The following is a 20,192-nucleotide window of genomic DNA, read 5'->3' as shown; positions in this document are numbered from 1 at the left end:
AGAGAAGTAGAGAGAGGGAGGCAGAGAAGTAGAGAGAGGAGGCAGAGAAGTAGAGAGAGAGGCAGAGAAATAGAGAGAGAGGCAGAGAGGAGAGAGGCAGAGAAGAGAGAATGGAGAGAGATATAGAGAGGGAGGCAGAGAAATGGAGAGAGGGAGAGAGGGAGGGAGGCAGAGAAATGGAGAGAGGGAGGCAGAGAAATGGAGAGAGGGAGGCAGAGAAGTAGAGAGAGAGGCAGAGAAGTAGGGAGAGAGAGGCAGAGAAGTAGAGAGAGACAGAGAAGTAGAGAGAGAGAGCAGAGAAGTAAAGAGAGAGGCAGAGAGATATAGAGAGGGAGGCAGAGAAATGGAGAGAGGGAGAGAGGGAGGGAGGCAGAGAAATGGAGAGAGGGAGGCAGAGAAATGGAGAGAGGGAGGCAGAGAAGTAGAGAGAGAGAGAGGGAGGCAGATAAATAGAGAGAGGGGGATACAGAGAAGTAGAGAGAGGAGGCAGAGAAGTAGAGAGAGGAGGCAGAGAAGTAGAGAGAGGGAGGCAGAGAAGTAGAGAGAGGGAGGCAGAGAAGTAGAGAGAGAGGGCAGAGAAGCAGAGAGAGAGGCAGAGAAGTAGAGAGAGGGAGAGAAGCAGAGAAGTAGAGAGAGAGGAGGCAGAGAAATGGAGAGAGAGAGAGGGAGGCAGAGAAATGGAGAGAGGGAGGCAGATAAATGGAGAGAGGGAGGCAGAGAAGTAGAGAGAGGGAGGCAGAGAAGTAGGGAGAGGGAGGCAGAGAAGTAGAGAGAGAGAGACAGAGAAGTAGAGAGAGAGAGGCAGAGAAGTAGAGAGAGAGGCAGAGAGATATAGAGAGGAGGCAGAGAAATGGAGAGAGGGAGAGAGAGGGAGGCAGAGAAATGGAGAGAGGGAGGCAGAGAAATGGAGAGAGGGAGGCAGAGAAGTAGAGAGAGGGAGGCAGAGAAGTAGGGAGAGGGAGGCAGAGAAGTAGAGAGAGGAGGCAGAGAAGTAGAGAGAGGGAGGCAGAGAAGTAGAGAGAGGAGGCAGAGAAGTAGAGAGAGGGAGGCAGAGAAGTAGAGAGAGGGAGGCAGAGTAGTAGAGAGAGGGAGGCAGAGAAGTAGAGAGAGAGGAGGGAGGCAGAGAAGTAGAGAGAGGGAGGCAGAGAAGTAGAGAGAGAGAGGGAGGCAGAGAAATAGAGAGAGAGAGGGAGGCAGAGAGAAATAGAGAGAGAGAGAGAGGCAGAGAGAAATAGAGAGAGAGGCATAGAGAGAGAGAGAGAGAGAGGCAGAGAAATAGAGAGAGAGAGAGGCAGAGAAATAGAGAGAGAGAGGGAGGCAGAGAAATAGAGAGAGAGAGAGGGAGAGAGGCAGATAAATAGAGAGAGGAGGGAGACAGAGAAATAGAGAGAGGGAGGCAGAGAAGTAGAGAGAGGGAGGCAGAGAAGTAGAGAGAGGGAGGCAGAGAAGTAGAGAGAGGGAGGCAGAGAAGTAGAGAGAGGGAGGTAGAGAGGGAGGCAGAGAAGTAGAGAGAGTGAGAGGGAGGCAGAGAAGTAGAGAGAGTGAGAGGGAGTCAGAGAAATAGAGAGAGAGAGGGAGGCAGAGAAGTAGAGAGAGGGAGGCAGAGAAGTAGAGAGAGGGAGGCAGGCAGAGAAATAGAGAGAGGGAGGCAGGCAGAGAAATAGAGAGAGGGAGGCAGAGAAGTAGAGAGAGGAGGCAGAGAAGTAGAGAGAGGAGGCAGAGAAGTAGAGAGAGGGAGGCAGAGAAGAGAGAGAGGGAGGCAGAGAAGTAGAGAGAGGGAGGCAGAGAAGTAGAGAGGGGGCAGAGAAGTGAGAGAGGCCAGAGAAGTAGATCAGAGTGAGAGCTCTGGCTCAGAGAAGAGAGAGTTTGAGGTTGGCCAGAGTAAAGAGGGGGGCAGAGAACAGTCTTATGAGGCAGAGAAGTCAGCCAGAGGCAGAGAAGTAGAGAGAGGAGGCAGAGAAGTCAGTCTGGCAGAGAAGTAGAGAGAGGGAGGTGAGAGAACAGAGAAGTAGAAATAGAGGGAGGCAGAGAAGCAGAATTGAGAGGGAGTCAGAGAAATTAGAGAGTTAGAGGGAGGCAGAGAAATAGAGAGAAGGCAGAGAAGTAGAAGATAAAGGCAGAGAAGTAGATGAGGGAGGCAGAGAAGTAGAGAGAGGGAGGCAGAGAAGTAGAGAGAGGAGGCAGAGAAGTAGAGAGGGATGCAGAGAAGTAGAGAGAGGGAGGCAGAGAAGTAGAGAGAGGGAGCCAGAGAAGTAGAGAGAGTGAGAGGGAGGCAGAGAAGTAGAGAGAGTCTCAGGGAGTCAGAGAAATAGAAACATGGGAGGCAGAGAAGTAAGTTCAGGCAGAGAAGTGTTTCGAGGCAGAGAAGTAGAGGGAGGCAGAGAAATAGAGAGAGGGAGGCAGAGAGAAATAGAGAGAGAGAGGGAGGCAGAGAGAAATAGAGAGAGAGAGGCAGAGAAATAGAGAGAGAGACAGAGAGGCAGAGAAATAGAGAGAGGGGGAAGGAGAGAGAAACAGCAGCAGCGAGAGAGAGCGAGGGGACAGGCAATGGGGCCACTTCTGTGTTCCCTGCCAATAGATCACACTCTGACTGGCTCTGGCTCATAGGAGAGGTTTGGGTGTTGGCCAAGTAAAGCTGGGGGGCAATTTACAGTCTTATGATGGCATTCATCAGCCAGACAACACGCATTTGCTAGCTCAGTCTGCCCAGTAACCTGAGTTAGGTGCTGGAACTAAAATATAAACGCAACATTGCAGCAATTTCAAAGACTTTATTGAGTTACATTTCGTATAAGGAAATCAGTCAATGGAAATAAACCTATTAGACCCTAATGATTGGGCCTTGGAAGGCATAGGCCCACCAACTTGGCAGCCAGGCACAGCCAATCAGAATTAGTTTCCCCCCACCCACAAATGGGCTTTATGACAGCCCCCCCCCCGCCCCCGTCCCATCTCAGGCTGAATTAAAACATGCAGGCAGATGTAAGTTCACTTTAATGTTTCGTGGAGTAATTGATCCAAGAATCTATACGCATTTGAGCACTTAACGACTTGCATCTCAGAATATTTATCAATATGATTTGGGCTGCATATAGGCTTGTTATGGCTGAAGGTGCATGTGAACGAAAAGGAGATTATCTTCTGTTGGTCTGAGAGGAGACTCTATGAAGTCAGCTCCCTTCCTACCGGAGAGAGACTTCTGTTGGTCTGAGAGGAGACTCTATGAAGTCAGCTCCCTTCCTACCGGAGAGAGACTTCTGTTGGTCTGAGAGGAGACTCTATGAAGTCAGCTCCCTTCCTACCGGAGGGAGACTTCTGTTGGGCTGAGAGGAGACTCTATGAAGTCAGCTCCCTTCCTACCGGAGAGAGACTTCTGTTGGTCTGAGAGGAGACTCTATGAAGTCAGCTCCCTTCCTACCGGAGGGAGACTTCTGTTGGGCTGAGAGGAGACTCTATGAAGTCAGCTCCCTTCCTACCGGAGAGAAACTTCTGTTGGGCTGAGAGGAGACTCTGAAGTCCGTTCCCTTCCTACCGGAGAGAGACATCTGTTGGGCTGAGAAAAATCCACATTGCAGACAGTGCAGCCAGTAGAACAGAATAAAACATTAGAACACAATTCAACAATATAAATAAAGTGTATTGAACTCAGTATTGATTGAGTACAACTCTTCATATGTTCAAGCATAGTGGTGGCTGCATCATGTTATGGGTAAGCTTGTCATCGTTAAGGACTAGGTAGTTTTTTTTAGTGTGAAATAAAACAAGTAGAGCTAAGCACAGGCAAAATCCTAGTGGAAAACCTGTTTCAGTTTGCTTTCCACTAGACACTGGGAGATTAATTCACCTTTCAGCAGGACAATAACCTAAAACACAAGGCTAAATATTTTGCTTATCAAGACGAAATTGAATGTTTCTGAGTGATCTAGTTACAGTTTTGATTTAAATCATCCTGAAAATCTGTGGCAAGACTTTAAAAAGTATGGTGTGTAAATATTGTACAATCCAGGTGTGTAAAGCTCTTAAAGACCCAGAGAAACTCAGCTGTAATTGCTGTCAAAGGTGATGCTAAACACTCAGGGGTGTGAATACTTATGTAAATGAGATATTTCTACTTTTTTTTTCAATATATTTTTATTTCACCTTTATTTAATAACCTCTTTGGGCTAGCAACCCACCTCGACAGTGAAAAATGCAGAGTGCGAAATTCAAAATACAAAAAATCGTAACATTAAACATTCATGAAAATACAAGGGTCTTACATCGTTTAACAGCTTAATAACTTCTTGTTAATCCAGCCGCTGTGTCAGATTTCAAAAAAGGCTTTACGGCGAAAACACACCGTGCGATTATCTGAGGACAGTGCCCTGCATACACCAGCATTAAAAAACATTGTCCAAACCAGCAGAGGCGTCACAAAAATCAGAAATAGCGATAAAATAAATCACTTACCTTTACAGATCTTCCTCTGTTTGCAATTCCAAGGGTCCCAGCTACACAACAAATAGTGGTTTTGTTCGATAGAGTCCTTCTTTATATCCCAGTTTAGTTTGCGTGTTGCATTCAGTAATCCACCCGTTCCACTCGTTCAACATGCAGAAAAAGCAATCTCAAAAGTTACCAATAAACTTCGTCCACACAAGTCAAACAACGTTTCTAACAATCCTCAGGTACCTTATTATGTAAATAAACAATACAATTTAAGACGGAATGTAATTTGTTCAATACCGGAGATAAATAACGAGGTGCGCACCTCAAGACTACAGTCAAAATGAGAGCCACCTTGAAAAACTACAACCACTAACTCATTTTTCAAAAAACAAGCCTGGAACCCTTTCTAAAGACGGTTGACATCTAGTGGAAGCCATAGAAACTGCAATCTGGGAGGAATTCCATTGAATATTCCATGACAAGCATTTGAATGGCCTGTGACCTAAAAAAAAAAACATGTCCGGATGGATTCTCCTCGGGTTTTCACCTGCCAGTTCCGTTATTACTCACAGACATTATTTTAACACTTTTGGAAACGTCCGAGTGTTGTCTATCCAATCTACCAATTATATGCATATCCTAGCTTCTGGGCCTGAGTAACAGGCAGTTTACTTTGGGTACGTCAGTCATCCGAACTTCCGAATACTGCCCCCTAGCCTTTTAACCAGGTAGGCCAATTGAGAACATGTTCTCATTTACAACTGCGACACAAACAACACAGAGTTCACATGGAATAAACAAACGTCAATAACACAATTGAAAAGTATATGTACAGTGTGTGCAAATGTAGTAAGATTAGGGAGGTAAGGCAATAAATAGGAAATAATGGCAAAATAATTACAATTTAGCATTACCACTGGAGTGATAGATGTGCAGATGATGATGTGCAAGTAGAGATACTGGGGTGCAAAAGAATAACAAAATGAGGATGAGGAAGTTGGCTGGCCTATTTACAGATGGGCTGTGTACAGGTGCAGTGATCGGTAACCTGCTTTGACAGCTGATGCTTAAAGTTAATGAGGTAGGTATAAGTCTCCAACTTCAGTCATTTATACAATTCGTTCCAGTCATTGGCAGCAGAGAACTGGAAGGAAAGGCGACCGAAGGAGGTGATGGCTTTGGGGATGAAAGTGAAATATACCTGCTGAAGCACGTACTACGGGTGGGTGTTGCTATGGTGACCAGTGAGCTGAGATAAGACGGGGCTTTACCTAGCAAAGACTTATAGATGACCTGGAGCCAGTGGGTTTGGTGACGAATATGTAGCGAGGGCCAGCCAACGAGAGCATACAGCTCGCAGTGGTGGGTAGTATATGGGGCTTTGATGACAAAATGGATGGCACTGTGATAGACTTCATCCAATTTGCTAAGTAGAGTGTTGGAGGCTATTTTGTAAATGACATCGCCGAAGTCGAGGATCGGTAAGATAGGCAGTTTTACGAGGGTATGTTTGGCATCATGAGTGATGGAGGCTTTGTTGCGAAATTGGAAGCCAATTCTAGATTTAATTTTGGATTGGAGATGCTCAATGTGAGTCTGGAAGGAGAGTTTACAGTCTAACCAGATGCCTAGGTATTTGTAGTTGTCCACATATTCTAAGTCAGAACCGTCCAGAGTAGTGATGCTAGTCGGGTGTTTGGGTGTGGGCGGCAATCGGTTGAAGAGCATGCATTAAGTTTTACTACCATTTAAGAGCAGTTAGAGGCAACGGAAGGAGTGTTGTATGGCATTGAAACTAATTTGGAGGCTAGCGTCCCACCTGGCCAGAAGCCAGGGAAAATGCAGAGCGTCAAATTCAAATAAATTACTATAAAAATCAAAGTTTCATTAAATCACACATGCAAGATAGCAAATTAAAGCTATACTTGTTGTGAATCCAGCCAACATATCAAATTTCAAAAAGGCTTTTCGGCGAAAGCAAACAATGCTATTATCTGAGGGTAGCACCTCCGTAAACAAAGAGAGAAACCATATTTCAACCCTGCAGGCGCGACACAAAACGCAGAAATAAAAATATAATTAATGCCTTACCTTTGACGAGCTTTCAGTTGGCACACCAATATGTCCCATAAACATCACAAATGGTCCTTTTGTTTGATTAATTCCGTCTATATATTTCCAAAATGAACATTTATTTGGCGCATTTGATCCAGAAAAACACCGGTTCCAACTTGAGCAACAAATTATCTCAAAAGTTACCTGTAAACTTTGCCAAAACATTTCAAACTACTTTTGTAATACAACTTTAGGTGTTTTTAAACATTAATAATCGATCAAATTGAAGACAACAAACTCAAGCTTTCTGGTCACGCGCCTCTATCTAACAGTACACTACAAGTGACCCTCGTTCAAGATGACCCTACTTCTTCATTACACAAAGGAAAAACCTCAACCATCTTCTAACGACTGTTGACATCCAGTGGAAGCGATAGGAACTGGAAGAAAAAAGAAAAATCTGAGAAATCTGGATTCCCAATGAAAACTCATTGAAAAGAGAGTGACCTCAAAAAAGAAAAAAAATCTGAACCGTTTGTCCTCGGGGTTTCGCCTGCTAAATAAGTTATGTTATACTCACAGACATGATTCAAACAGTTTAAGCAACTTCAGAGTGTTGTCTACCCAAATCTACTAATAATATGCATATCTTATCTTCTGGGGATGAGTAGCAGGCAGTTAAATTTGGGAATGCATTTCATCCTGACCTGAAAATACTGAAGTTAACACAGTGTCCATAGAAGGGCCAGATGTACTCAGAATGGTGTCGTCTGCGTAGAGAGAATCCAGCAGCAAGAGCGACATCGTTGATATATACAGAGAAAAGAGTCGGCCAGAGAATTGAACCCTGTGTCACCACCATAGAGACTGCCAGAGGTCATGGACAACAGGCCCTCCGATTTGACACACTGAACTCTATCAGAGAAGTAGTTGGTGAACCGGCGAGGCAGTCATTTGAGAAATCAAGGCTGTTGAGTCTGCCGATAAGAATGTGGTGATTGACAGAGTCGAAAGCCTTGGCCAGGTCGATGAAGACGTCTGCACAAGTACAGTCTTTTATCGATGGCGGTTATGATGTCGTTTAGGACCTTGAGCGTGGCTGAGGTTCATCCATGACCAGCTCGGAATCCAGGGCAAGTTGCTGCGGGGGGTGCAGAGCTGTTGGCCGGGGTAGGGGTATGTAGGAGTAGCCAGGTGCAATACATTTGCAGAAATGTCCAAGAACATGTTTTCACTTTGTCATTATGGGGTATTGTGATGTCATTATGGGGTAGTGTGATGTCATTATGGGGTATTGTGATGTCATTATGGGGTAGTGTGATGTCATTATGGGGTAGTGTGATGTCATTATGGGGTAGCGTGATGTCATTATGGGGTATTGTGATGTCATTATGGGGTAGTGTGATGTCATTATGGGGTAGCGTGATGTCATTATGGGGTAGTGTGATGTCATTATGGGGTATTGTGATGTCATTATGGGGTAGCGTGATGTCATTATGGGGTATTGTGATGTCATTATGGGGTAGTGTGATGTCATTATGGGGTAGTGTGATGTCATTATGGGGTAGTGTGATGTCATTATGGGGTAGCGTGATGTCATTATGGGGTAGCGTGATGTCATTATGGGGTATTGTGATGTCATCATATTGTGTGTAGCTGGTTGAAAACCCAATCCATTCAATCCATTTTGAATTCAGGCTGTAACCAGAACAAAACGTGGAATACATCAGGGATGTGAATTATTTTCTGTATGTAGGGTTGGACTATAAAATAAACAGAGTGTTTTAAAGTCTACCGAGGAACCAGAACAAGCCACAGGGCACTGCTGCCTACCGTGTTTACTCCACCTGACTGGCCTAATGGATGGGATGCTAACGGACACAAGGGGTTTCACAGGATTGAAAAACAACAGGAGAGGGAAGAGAGAGATAAACATCTTGCTGTATACTCTCTTTCTCTCACGTTCTTGCTCTCTGTCTCTTTCGTTCTCGCTCTCCCACTTCCTCTCTCTCTCTCTCTCGCTTGCTTGCTCTCTCTCTCGCTCTCCCACTTCCTCTCTCTCTCGCTCTCGCTCGCTCTCTTTCTCTCTGTACTCTAAACATACAGAGAGAAACCTAGTGAAATATGTATGACTTTTAATATAGAATGCACCGTTGCAGAAATAGCATTTGTCTTCTTGTAACCTTTGAACCCAGAAAATGTAGTTATCCCCAGTGCATTGAGAGTCATTGAGTAACATGGTGTGTGACCGAGTGAGTTCAAACCCTGGTCTCCTGTGTTCCTCGACTGTGTTATCCCACTGAGCTAAAGCCTAAGCGTTAGTGTCATCTTATTTAGGCAGATGGAAACGCACACTGTGAGTAAGTCAAAAGACAGGTGTGGTTTTACATCAAAAGCAACAACATTTTTTCCACAGCAATATATCTTCAGAATACCTTTCAACTGTCAACATCATCAAACTATTACAACATACTGGACCTTTCAACTGTCAGCTGTCAGTTTGGTCAGGGGTCAGCTATTCATCATCATAGCAGAATAACCAGCCACAGTCTTCTACTTTATCGCCTGTCTCTCTCTCTCTCTCTCTCTCTCTCTCTCTCTCTCTCTCTCTCTGTCTCTCCTCTCTCTCTCTCCTTCCCTCTTTATTTCTTTCATTCTCTCTCTCTCCCTGTCTCTCCTCTCTCTCTTCCCCTCCTTCCCTCTTTATTTCTTTCGTTCTCTCTCCCTCTCTCTCTCTCTCCCTCCTTCCCTCTTTATTTCTTTCGTTCTCTCTCCCTCTCTCTCTCCCTCCTTCCCTCTTTATTTATTTCGTTCTCTCTCCCTCTCTCTCTCTCTCTCCTCTCTCTCTCTCTCTCTCAATTCAATTCAAGGGGCTTTATTGGCATGGGAAACATGTGTTAACATTGCCAAAGCAAGTGAGGTAGATAATATATAAAGTGAATATATAAAGTGAAATAAACAATAAAAATGAACAGTAAACATTACACATACAAAAGTTTCAAAACAATAAAGACAATTCAAATGTCATATTATATATATATACAGTGTTTTAACAATGTACAAATGGTTAAAGGACACAAGATAAAATAAATAAGCATAAATATGGGTTGTATTTACAATGGTGTTTGTTCTTCACTGGTTGCCCTTTTCTCGCGGCAACAGGTCACAAATCTTGCTGCTGTGATGGCACACTGTGGAATTTCACCCAGTAGATATGGGAGTTTATCAAAATTGGATTTGTTTTCTAATTCTTTGTGGATCTGTGTAATCTGAAGGAAATATGTCTCTCTAATATGGTCATACATTGGGCAGGAGATTAGGAAGTGCAGCTCAGTTTCCAACTCATTTTGTGGGCAGTGAGCACATAGACTGTCTTCTCTTGAGAGCCATGTCTGCCTACGGCGGCCTTTCTCAATAGCAAGGCTATGCTCTCTGAGTCTGTACATAGTCAAAGCTTTCCTTAATTTTGGGTCAGTCACAGTGGTCAGGTATTCTGCCGCTGTGTGCTCTCTGTTTAGGGCCAAATAGCATTCTAGTTTGCTCTGTTTTTTTGTTAATTCTTTCCAATGTGTCAAGTAATTATCTTTTTGTTTTCTCATGATTTGGTTGGGTCTAATTGTGCTGCTGTCCTGGGGCTCTGTAGGGGGTGTTTGTGTTTGTGAACAGAGCCCCAGGACCAGCTTGCTGAGCGGACTCTTCTCCAGGTTCATCTCTCTGTAGGTGATGGCTTTGTTATGGAAGGTTTGGGAATCGCTTCCTTTTAGGTGGTTATAGAATTTAACGGCTCTTTTCTGGATTTTGATAATTAGTGGGTATCGGCCTAATTCTGCTCTGCATGCATTATTTGGTGTTCTACGTTGTACACAGAGGATATTTTTGCAGAATTCTGCGTGCAGAGTCTCAATTTGGTGTTTGTCCCATTTTGTGAAGTCTTGGTTGGTGAGCGGACCCCAGACCTCACAACCATAAAGGGCAATGGGCTCTATGACTGATTCAAGTATTTTTAGCCAAATCCTAATTGGTATGTTTAAATTTATGTTCCTTTTGATGGCATAGAATGCCCTTCTTGCCTTGTCTCTCAAATCGTTCACAGCTTTGTGGAAGTTACCTGTGGCGCTGATGTTTAGGCAAAGGTATGTATAGTTTTTTGTGTGCTCTAGGGCAACAGTGTCTAGATGGAATTTGTATTTGTGGTCCTGGTGACTGGACCTTTTTTGGAACACCATTATTTTGGTCTCACTGAGATTTACTGTCAGGGCCCAGGTCTGACAGCATCTGTGCATAAGATCTAGGTACTGCTGTAGGCCCTCCTTGGTTGGTGACAGAAGCACCAGATCATCAGCAAACAGCAGACATTTTACTTCGGATTCTGGTAGGGTGAGGCCGGGTGCTGCAGACTTTTCTCGTGCCCGTGCCAATTCGTTGATATATATGTTGAAGAGGGTGGGGCTTAAGCTGCATCCCTGTCTCACCCCACGACCCTGTGTGAAGAAATGTGTGTGTTTTTTGCCAATTTTAACCGCACACTTGTTGTTTGTGTACATTGATTTTATAATGTCGTATGTTTTACCCCCAACACCACTTTCCATCAGTTTGTATAGCAGACCCTTATGCCAAATTGAGTCGAAGGCTTTTTTGAAATCAACAAAGTATGAGAAGACTTTGCCTTTGTTTTGGTTTGTTTGGTTGTCAATTAGGGTGTGCAGGGTGAATACATGGTCTGTTGTACGGTAATTTGGTAAAAAGCAAATTTGACATTTGCTCAGTACATTGTTTTCATTGAGGAAATGTACGAGTCTACTGTTAATGATAATGCAGAGGATTTTCCCAAGGTTACTGTTGATGCATATTCCACGTAGTTATTGGGGTCAAATTTGTCTCCACTTTTGTGGATTGGGCTGATCAGTCCTTGGTTCCAAATATTGGGGAAGATGCCAGAGCTAAGGATGATGTTAAAGAGTTTTAGTATAGCCAACTGGAATTGTTGTCTGTATATTTGATCATTTCATTAAGGATACCATCAACACCACAGGCGTTTTTGGGTTGGAGGGTTTTTATTTTGTCCTGTAACTAATTCAATGTAATTGGAGAATCCAGTGGGTTCTGGTAGTCTTTAATAGTTGATTCTAAGATCTGTATTTGATCATGTACATGTTTTTGCTCTTTATTCTTTGTTATAGAGCCAAAAAGATTGGAGAAGTGGTTTACCTATACATCTCCAATTTGGATAGATCATTCTTTGTGTTGTTGTTTGTTTAGTGTTTTCCAATTTTCCCAGAAGTGGTTAGAGTCTATGGATTCTTCAGTTACATTGAGCTGATTTCTGACGTGCTGTTCCTTCTTTTTCCGTAGTGTATTTCTGTATTGTTTTAGTGATTCACCATAGTGAAGGCATAGGCTCAGGTTTTCTGGGTCTCTATGTTTTTGGTTGGACAGGTTTCTCAATTTCTTTCTTAGATTTTTTTTCTCTCTCTTTTTTTCTCTTTTTTCTCTCTCTCTCTCTCTCTCTCTCTCTCTCTCTCTTTCTCTTCTCTTCTCTTCTCTTCTCTTCTCTTCTCTTCTCTTCTCTTCTCTTCATGACACCCATTTATGTGGTCAGCCCCATCCACTATCGCCTAGTGTTTCCCTTTTTCTCTTGTCCTACTGCAAACCAGAGCAGCTCCACTTCTGTGATCAGAGAGTGAGAGGTACGCTATACTGTACTTTCAGAAAGTATTCAGAGCCCTTGATATTTTGTTACGTTATGGTCTTATTCTAAAATGTATTAAATACTTTTTTCCCCTCATCAATCTATACCCCTTAATGACATCACAATACCCCTTAATGACATCACACTAACCCTTAATGACATCACAATACCCCATTATGACAAAGTGAAAAAAGGTTTTTAGAAATGTTTGTAAATATATTAAAGATAAAAAACAGAAATACTTTATTTACATAAGTACTTAGACTCTTCCTAGAGCTGGCCGCCCGGCCAAACTAAACATTTGGGGGAGAAGTGCCTTGATCAGGGAGGTGATCAAGAACCCGATGGTCACTCTGACAGCGCTCCAGAGTTCCTCTGTGGAGATGGGAGAACCTTCCAGAAGGACAACCATCTCTGCAGCACTCCACCAATCAGGTCTTTATGGTAGAGTGGCCAGACAGAAGCCACTCCTCAGTATAAGGCACATGACAGCCCACTTAGAGTTTGCCAAAAGGCACCTAAAGACTCAAAGACCATGAGGAACAAAATTCTCTGGTCTGATGAAACCACGATTAACTCTTTGGCCTGAATGCCAAGCGTCACATCTGGAGGAAACCTGGCACCATCCCTATGGTGAAGGATGGTGGTGACAGCATCATGCTGTGGGAATGTTTTCCAGAGGCAGGGACTGGGAGACTAGTCAGGAGGAGGAGCAAAGTACAGAGAGATCCTTGATGAAAACTTGTCCAGAGCGCTCAGGACCTCAGACAGGAGTGAAGGATCACCTTCCAACAGGACAACGACCATAAGCACACAGCCAAGACTATGCAGGAGTGGCTTCGGGACAAGTCTCTTAATGTCCTTGAGTGGCCCAGCCAGAGCCCGGGCTTAAACCCGATCAAACATCTCGGGAGAGACCTGAAAATAGCTGTGCAGCAACCTGACAGAGCTTGAGAGGACCTGCAGAGAAGAATGGGAGAAACTCCTCAAATACAGGTGTGCCAAGCTTGTAGCGTCATACCCAGGAAGACTCAAGGCTGTAATCGCTGCCAAAGGTGCTTCAACAAAGTACTGAGTAAAGGCTCTGAATACTTACGTAAATGTGATATTTCATTACTCTTAATCACTACAGTAGTAAATCATAATGGAACATTCACTACAGTAGTAAGTCATAATGGAACATTCACTACAGTAGTAAGTCATAATGGAACATTCACTACAGTAGTAAGTCATAATGGAACATTCACTACAGTAGTAAGTCATAATGGAACATTCTCTACAGTAGTAAGTCATAATGGAACATTCTCTACAGTAGTAAGTCATAATGGAACATTCTCTACAGTAGTAAGTCATAATGGAACATTCTCTACAGTAGTAAGTCATAATGGAACATTCACTACAGTTGTAAGTCATAATGGAACATTCACTACAGTAGTAAGTCATAATGGAACATTCACTACAGTAGTAAGTCATAATGGAACATTCACTACAGTTGTAAGTCATAATGGAACATTCACTACAGTAGTAAGTCATAATGGAACATTCACTACAGTTGTAAGTCATAATGGAACATTCACTACAGTAGTAAGTCATAATGGAACATTCACTACAGTAGTAAGTCATAATGGAACATTCACTACAGTAGTAAGTCATAATGGAACATTCACTACAGTAGTAAGTCATAATGGAACATTCTCTACAGTAGTAAGTCATAATGGAACATTCTCTACAGTAGTAAGTCATAATGGAACATTCACTACAGTAGTAAGTCATAATGGAACATTCACTACAGTAGTAAGTCATAATGGAACATTAACACACTGAATGTAAAATCAGAACACCTTCAGTTGAAATGCAGGTGTTGGAAATGTGCAGTCAACAACACTATTTACGCCGTCTGGTTGGCATGAAGCATCTATTTTGGGACCTGTTTCACACACCAACTGATAGGCATTACCTACCTGACAACAACACACACACACACACACACACACACACACACACACACACACACACACACACACACACACACACACACACACACACACACACACACACACACACACACACACACCACAACACACTGAAGGCTGTTAGGTACCATTACAGGAACAGTTGTTCCATCTTACTGATCGTTTGTGATAGATAGCTCACAGTGTCCTGCAATGCAATCCCTCAACACACCACTTTCCACTTCCAAATATTGACTCTTTTCATCAACTTCATGTAATTGTCAATAAAAGCCTTTGACACTTATGAAATGCTTGTAATTATACTTCAGTATTCCATAGTAACATCTGACAAAAATATCTAAAGACACTGAAGCAGCAAACTTTGTGAAAATTAATATTTGTGTCGATCTCAGAACTTTTGGCCCTTTTTAACTTTTTATGAAAAATAATCTATTTCCTATTCAACAGAAGTGGAACAATAGCGTTTGCAATAATTGAAATGCTTTCTAAAAATAGAAACAATCAAATCATAAACAATGCAAAATGGGATCTTACTTAGTGACAGTACAATATTGGCACTCTCATATAACTGACGACAGAGAATTTTCTCTTAAAATGTCCGCTGAGCGGCGCAGAGACATCATTCAAATGTGTGCAGAAAAGTTAGAATTTTAAACACAAAGGGACGTCGTCCATCTGTGACCAAGAGAAAGTGGTCTTGTTTCATTTATATTAAATTATAAATAATAATAATATTAATAAATAATAATGTTGAGTTCTAAAATCCGGCTGAGAATATCAGGCTGAGGGAGAGCCAGTGAGGGTAATCCAATAGCGATATAGCTATGAAGTAGATAGATTCCAATAGCCATGTAGCTATGAAGTAGATAGATTCCAATAGCCATATAGCTATGAAGTAGATAGATTCCAGAGCTATGAAGCAGAAGGGATTCCAATAGCCATATAGCTAGGGATAGATTCAGACGAGGGGGACGGGGGGGGGCAGGGGGCGAGGGGGGACGAGGGCACAGGGAACGAGGGCACAGGGGACGAGGGCACAGGGGACGAAGGCACAGGGGACGAGGGCACAGGGGACGAGGGCACAGGGGACGAGGGCACAGGGGACGAAGGCACAGGGGACGAGGGCACAGGGGACGAGGGGACGAGGGCACGGGGGACGAGGGCACGGGGGACGAGGAGACGGGGGACGAGGGGAACAGTCAACAAGCTGGCGATTGGAGGAAGGCTCCAGGCAGGTGGAGGGGATGATGGCTACCCAGACTATTTGTGGGTAGTTCCAAAGATATCTGAAAATAAGTTAATAACTATTTGAAACCCCAAAACATAACTATATTTGTTGTTAAATGTAACCAGATGGTGACTGCAAATAAGTTAACCACACTCTGTGGTTAAAAACTCCTGATTCCTACACTTTAAGTTATATGAAATAAATAGAGCTGGAAAAGCAATTGTCTCAACTGTAATTTACTTGACGTATAGAAAATAATCATTTTGAGATTTTACATCTAAAAGAGAAATTTAAATCGTATATTTCAGCCAAGCCATTATCTAAGGGTAAGAATGTGTGTGTGTGTGTGCTTGCCTGTGGTCTACTCTCTGCAGCGCCACTACTAATCCTTTAACTTTGCCTTCAACCTGTTCCTTGACTGTCCAATGACCTCCTCTCCTTCTCTCCCACAGGGCACTTACTGACTGACAGCCACAACGATGATTTAAAAACACACCAACCTAACAACATCACACACACACCCCCATTGGCTCACGAGGAGGAAGATACAACACATTGGCTCCGCCCCTTCACACTGTCTTTGGACGACAACAAAAAAAAACAGCCGCTTAGTCATAATAGGACGAGGAGATGCGTTGTCCGATGTTGACCCTGCAGGCGGTGTGTGTGTGTGTGAGTGTGTGTGTGGCCATGCAGCAATACCCAGCTGCCTGGGGCCACTATGACGTGTGTAAGAGTCAGATCTACACAGAAGAAGGGTTAACGTGGGACTACATGGCCTGTCAACCAGAAGCTACAGTCCTGACCAAGTACCTGACCGTCAGCCTGGATCCGCCCAATATCACCTGTGGAGACCCACCTGAGACATACTGCGCACTGGTGAGTACTGGCAAACACATAAACACACACACCCACGGTTCGGACATATCTCGGTAAGTGTGATGGACGCACACACACAAACACACACACACACACACACACACACACACACACACACACACACACACACACACACACACACACACACACACACACACAGCTGACTGTGATGGTGATGAATGAGAAGGTAGGTTTCAGCTCACAAACTCTATTGTTCTGTGGTACAGAATGCGATGCACACTGTTATGTACAGTTGAAGTCAGAAGTTTACATACATACTTAAGTGAAATAACCAAAAGTGAAATAACCAATAAAAATGAACAGTGAACATTACACATACAAAAGTTTCAAAACAATAAAGACATTACAAATGCCATATTTTGTATATATACAGTGTTGTAACAATGTACAAATGGTTAAAGTACACAAGGGAAAATAAATAAGCATAAATATGGGTTGTATTTACATTGGTGTTTGTTCCCTTTTCTTGTTGCAACAGGTCACAAATATTGATGCTGTGATGACACACTGTGGAATTTCACCCAGTAGATATGGGAGTTTATCAAAATTGGATTTGTTTTCGAATTCTTTGTGGATCTGTGTAATCTGAGGGAAATATGTGTCTCTATTATGGTCATACATTGGGCAGGAGGTTAGGAAGTACAGCTCAGTTTCCAACTCATTTTGTGGGCAGTGTGCACATAGCCTGTCTTCACTTGAGAGCCAGGTCTTTCTAAGGCGGCCTTTCTCAATAGCAAGGCTATGCTCTCTGAGTCTGTACATAGTCAAAGATTTCCTTAAGTTTGGGTCAGTCACAGTGGTCAGGTATTCTGCCACTGTGTACTCTCTGTTTAGGGCCAAATAGCATTCTAGTTTGCTCTGTTTTTTTGTTAATTCTTTCCAATGTGTCAAGTAATTATCTTTTTGTTTTCTCATGATGTGGTTAGGTCTAGTTGTGCTGCTGTCCTGTGGCTCTGTGGGGTGTGTTTGTGAACAGAGCCCCAGGACCAGCTTGCTTAGGGGACTCTTCTCCAGGTTCATCTCTCTGTAGGTGATGGCTTTGTTATGGAAGGTTTGGGAATTGCTTCCTTTTAGGTGGTTGTAGAATTTAACAGCTCTTTTCTGGATTTTGATAATTATCGGGTATCGGCAGAATTCTGATCTGCATGTATTATTAGGTGTTCTACATTGTACACAGAGGATATTTTTTGCAGAATTCTGCATGCAGAGTCTCAATTTGGTGTTTGTCCCATTTTGTGAAATCTTGGTTGATGAGCGGACCTCAGACCTCACAACCATAAAGGACAATGGGTTCTATGACTGATTCAAGTATTTTTAGCCAGATCCTAATTGGTATGTTGAATTTTATGTTCATTTTGATGGCACAGAAGGCCCTTCTTGCCTCTTAGATGGTTCACAGCGTTGTGGAAGTTGCCTTTGGGGCTGATGTTTCGGCCAAGGTATGTATTGTTTTTTGTGTGCTCTAGGGCAATGGTGTCGAAATGGAATTTGTATTTGTGGTCCTGGCGACTAGACCTGGTGACTGGACACCATTATTTTGGACTTACTGAGATTTACTGTCAGGGCCCAGGTCTGGCAGAGTCTGTGCAGAATATCTAGGTGCTGCTGTAGGCCCTCCTTGGTTGGTGACAGAAGAACCAGATCATCAGCAAACAGCAGACATTTGACTTCAGATTCTAGTAGGGTGAGGCCGGGTGCTGCAGACTTTTCCAGTGCCCGCGCCAATTCGTTGATATATATGTTGAAGAGGGTGGGGCTTAAGCTGCAGATTTTTAGATTTGATAGGGAAGTTGAGAGGTCAAATATACTGTTAAGATGTTCTACTGCCAAGTTTACACCTTGTCTATTACAGTGGAACATTTTACTCAGGAAATTTTCTAAAAGGGATTGAATTTGTTGTTGCCTAATTGTTTTTTGGTAGGTTTCAAAACTGCATTCCTTCCATCTATAGCATTTCGTAATGTTACTCAGTTCTTTTGGCTTTGATGCCTCATGATTGAGTATTGCTCTTTTCAAGTAGGCTGTGGTCTGATAGGGTTGTCAGTGGGCTGACTGTGAACACTCTGAAAGACTCTGGGTTGAAGTCAGTGATAAAGTAGTCTACAGTACTACTGCCAAGAGATGAGCTATAGGTGTACCTACCATAGGAGTCCCCTCGAAGCCTACCATTGACTATGTACAGACTCAGCGTGTGAAAGAGCTGCAGGAGTTGTGACCCGTTTTTGTTGGTTATGTTGTGCCTAGGGGGGCATATGGGGGAGGGAATGCTGTCACCTGGCAGGTGTTTGTCCCCCTGTGTGCTGAGGGTGGCCGGTTCTTGTCCAGTTCTGGCATTTAGGTCGCCACAGACTAGTACATGTCCCTGGGCCTGAAGATGATTGATTTCCCCCTCTAGGATTTAAGTATGGGGATTCTAGTTGGGCGGATATAGGTAGCAAACAGGAGGACATTTTTCTCTGTTAAGATAATTTCCTTTTGAATTTGTAGCCAAATGTAGAATGTTCCTGTTTTGATTAATTTAATGGAGTGAGTTAGGTCTGCTCTATACCAAATTAGCATACCCCCTGAGTCCCTTCCCTGTTTCACACCTGGTAGTTTGGTGGATGGGACTACCAGCTCTCTGTAACCTAGAGGGCAACCAGTGGGTCTGTCTCCTCTATACCAGCTCTCTGTAACCTAGAGGGCAAACCAGTGGGTTTGTCTCCTCTATAACAGCTCTCTGTAACCTAGAGGGCAACCAGTGGGTCCATCTCCTCTATACCAGCCCTCTGTAACCTAGAGGGCAACCAGTGGGTTCCTCTATACCAGTCTCCTCTATAACAGCTCTCTGTAACCTAGAGGGCAACCAGTGGGTCCGTCTCCTCTAACCTACCAGCCCTCTGTAACCTAGAGGGCAACCAGTGGGTCTGTCTCCTCTATACCAGCTCTCTGTAACCTAGAGGGCAACCAGTGGGTCCGTCTCCTCTAACCTAGAGGGCCAGCTCTCTATACCAGCTCTCTGTAACCTAGAGGGCAACCAGTGGGTCCGTCTCCTCTATACCAGCTCTCTGTAACCTAGAGGGCAACCAGTGGGTCCGTCTCCTCTATACCAGCTCTCTGTAACCTAGAGGGCAACCAGTGGGTCCATCTCCTCTATACCAGCTCTCTGTAACCTAGAGGGCAACCAGTGGGTCCATCTCCTCTATACCAGCTCTCTGTAATCTAGAGGGCAACCAGTGGGTCCATCTCCTCTATACCCAGCTCTCTGTAATCTAGAGGGCAACCAGTGGGTCCATCTCCTCTATACCAGCTCTCTGTAATCTAGAGGGCAACCAGTGGGTCCGTCTCCTATACCAGCTCTCTGTAACCTAGAGGGCAACCAGTGGGTCCATCTCCTCTATACCAGCTCTCTGTAACCTAGAGGGCAACCAGTGGGTCCGTCTCCTCTATACCAGCTCTCTGTAACCTAGAGGGCAACCAGTGGGTCCATCTCCTCTATACCAGCTAACCTACCAGCTCTCTGTAAGCTCTCTGTAACTAGAGGGCAACCAGTGGGTCCGTCTCCTCTATACCAGCTCTCTGTAACCTAGAGGGCAACCAGTGGGTCCGTCTCCTCTATACCAGCTCTCTGTAACCTAGAGGGCAACCAGTGGGTCCGTCTCCTCTATACCAGCTCTCTGTAACCAACCAGTGGGTCCGTCTCCCTCTATACCAGCTCTCTGTAACCTAGCAACCAGTGGGTCCGTCTCCTCTATACCAGCTCTCTGTAATCTAGAGGGCAACCAGTGTCTCCTCTATACCAGCTCTCTGTAACCTAGAGGGCAACCAGTCTCTCCTCTATACCAGCTCTCTGTAACCTAGAGGGCAACCAGTGGGTCCGTCTCCTCTATACCAGCTCTCTGTAACCTAGAGGGCAACCTGTGGGTCTGTCTCCTCTATA

The 20,192-nt window shown here is 43.9% G+C and overlaps 1 protein-coding gene across 2 annotated transcripts in view; it reads left to right on the top strand.

Annotated features, from left to right (window-relative positions):
• Positions 1 to 20,192, top strand: part of LOC112238324 (netrin-G1-like) — a 184,616-nt gene that overhangs the window by 16,363 nt on the left and 148,061 nt on the right. For both annotated transcript variants that reach the window (XM_042308206.1, XM_042308207.1), the window contains exon 2: positions 15,826 to 16,252. In XM_042308206.1, coding sequence (XP_042164140.1) covers positions 16,004 to 16,252 — 249 coding nt within the window. In that variant the 5' untranslated portion in view covers positions 15,826 to 16,003. The remainder of the gene's footprint in view (positions 1 to 15,825; positions 16,253 to 20,192) is intronic.

Source organism: Oncorhynchus tshawytscha, linkage group LG28 (assembly GCF_018296145.1).
Source record: "Oncorhynchus tshawytscha isolate Ot180627B linkage group LG28, Otsh_v2.0, whole genome shotgun sequence".
In the NCBI taxonomy this organism is placed as follows: domain Eukaryota; kingdom Metazoa; phylum Chordata; class Actinopteri; order Salmoniformes; family Salmonidae; genus Oncorhynchus; species Oncorhynchus tshawytscha.
The sequence above is the reverse complement of the archived record's forward strand: the minus strand, read 5'-3'. Positions and strand labels throughout refer to the sequence as shown.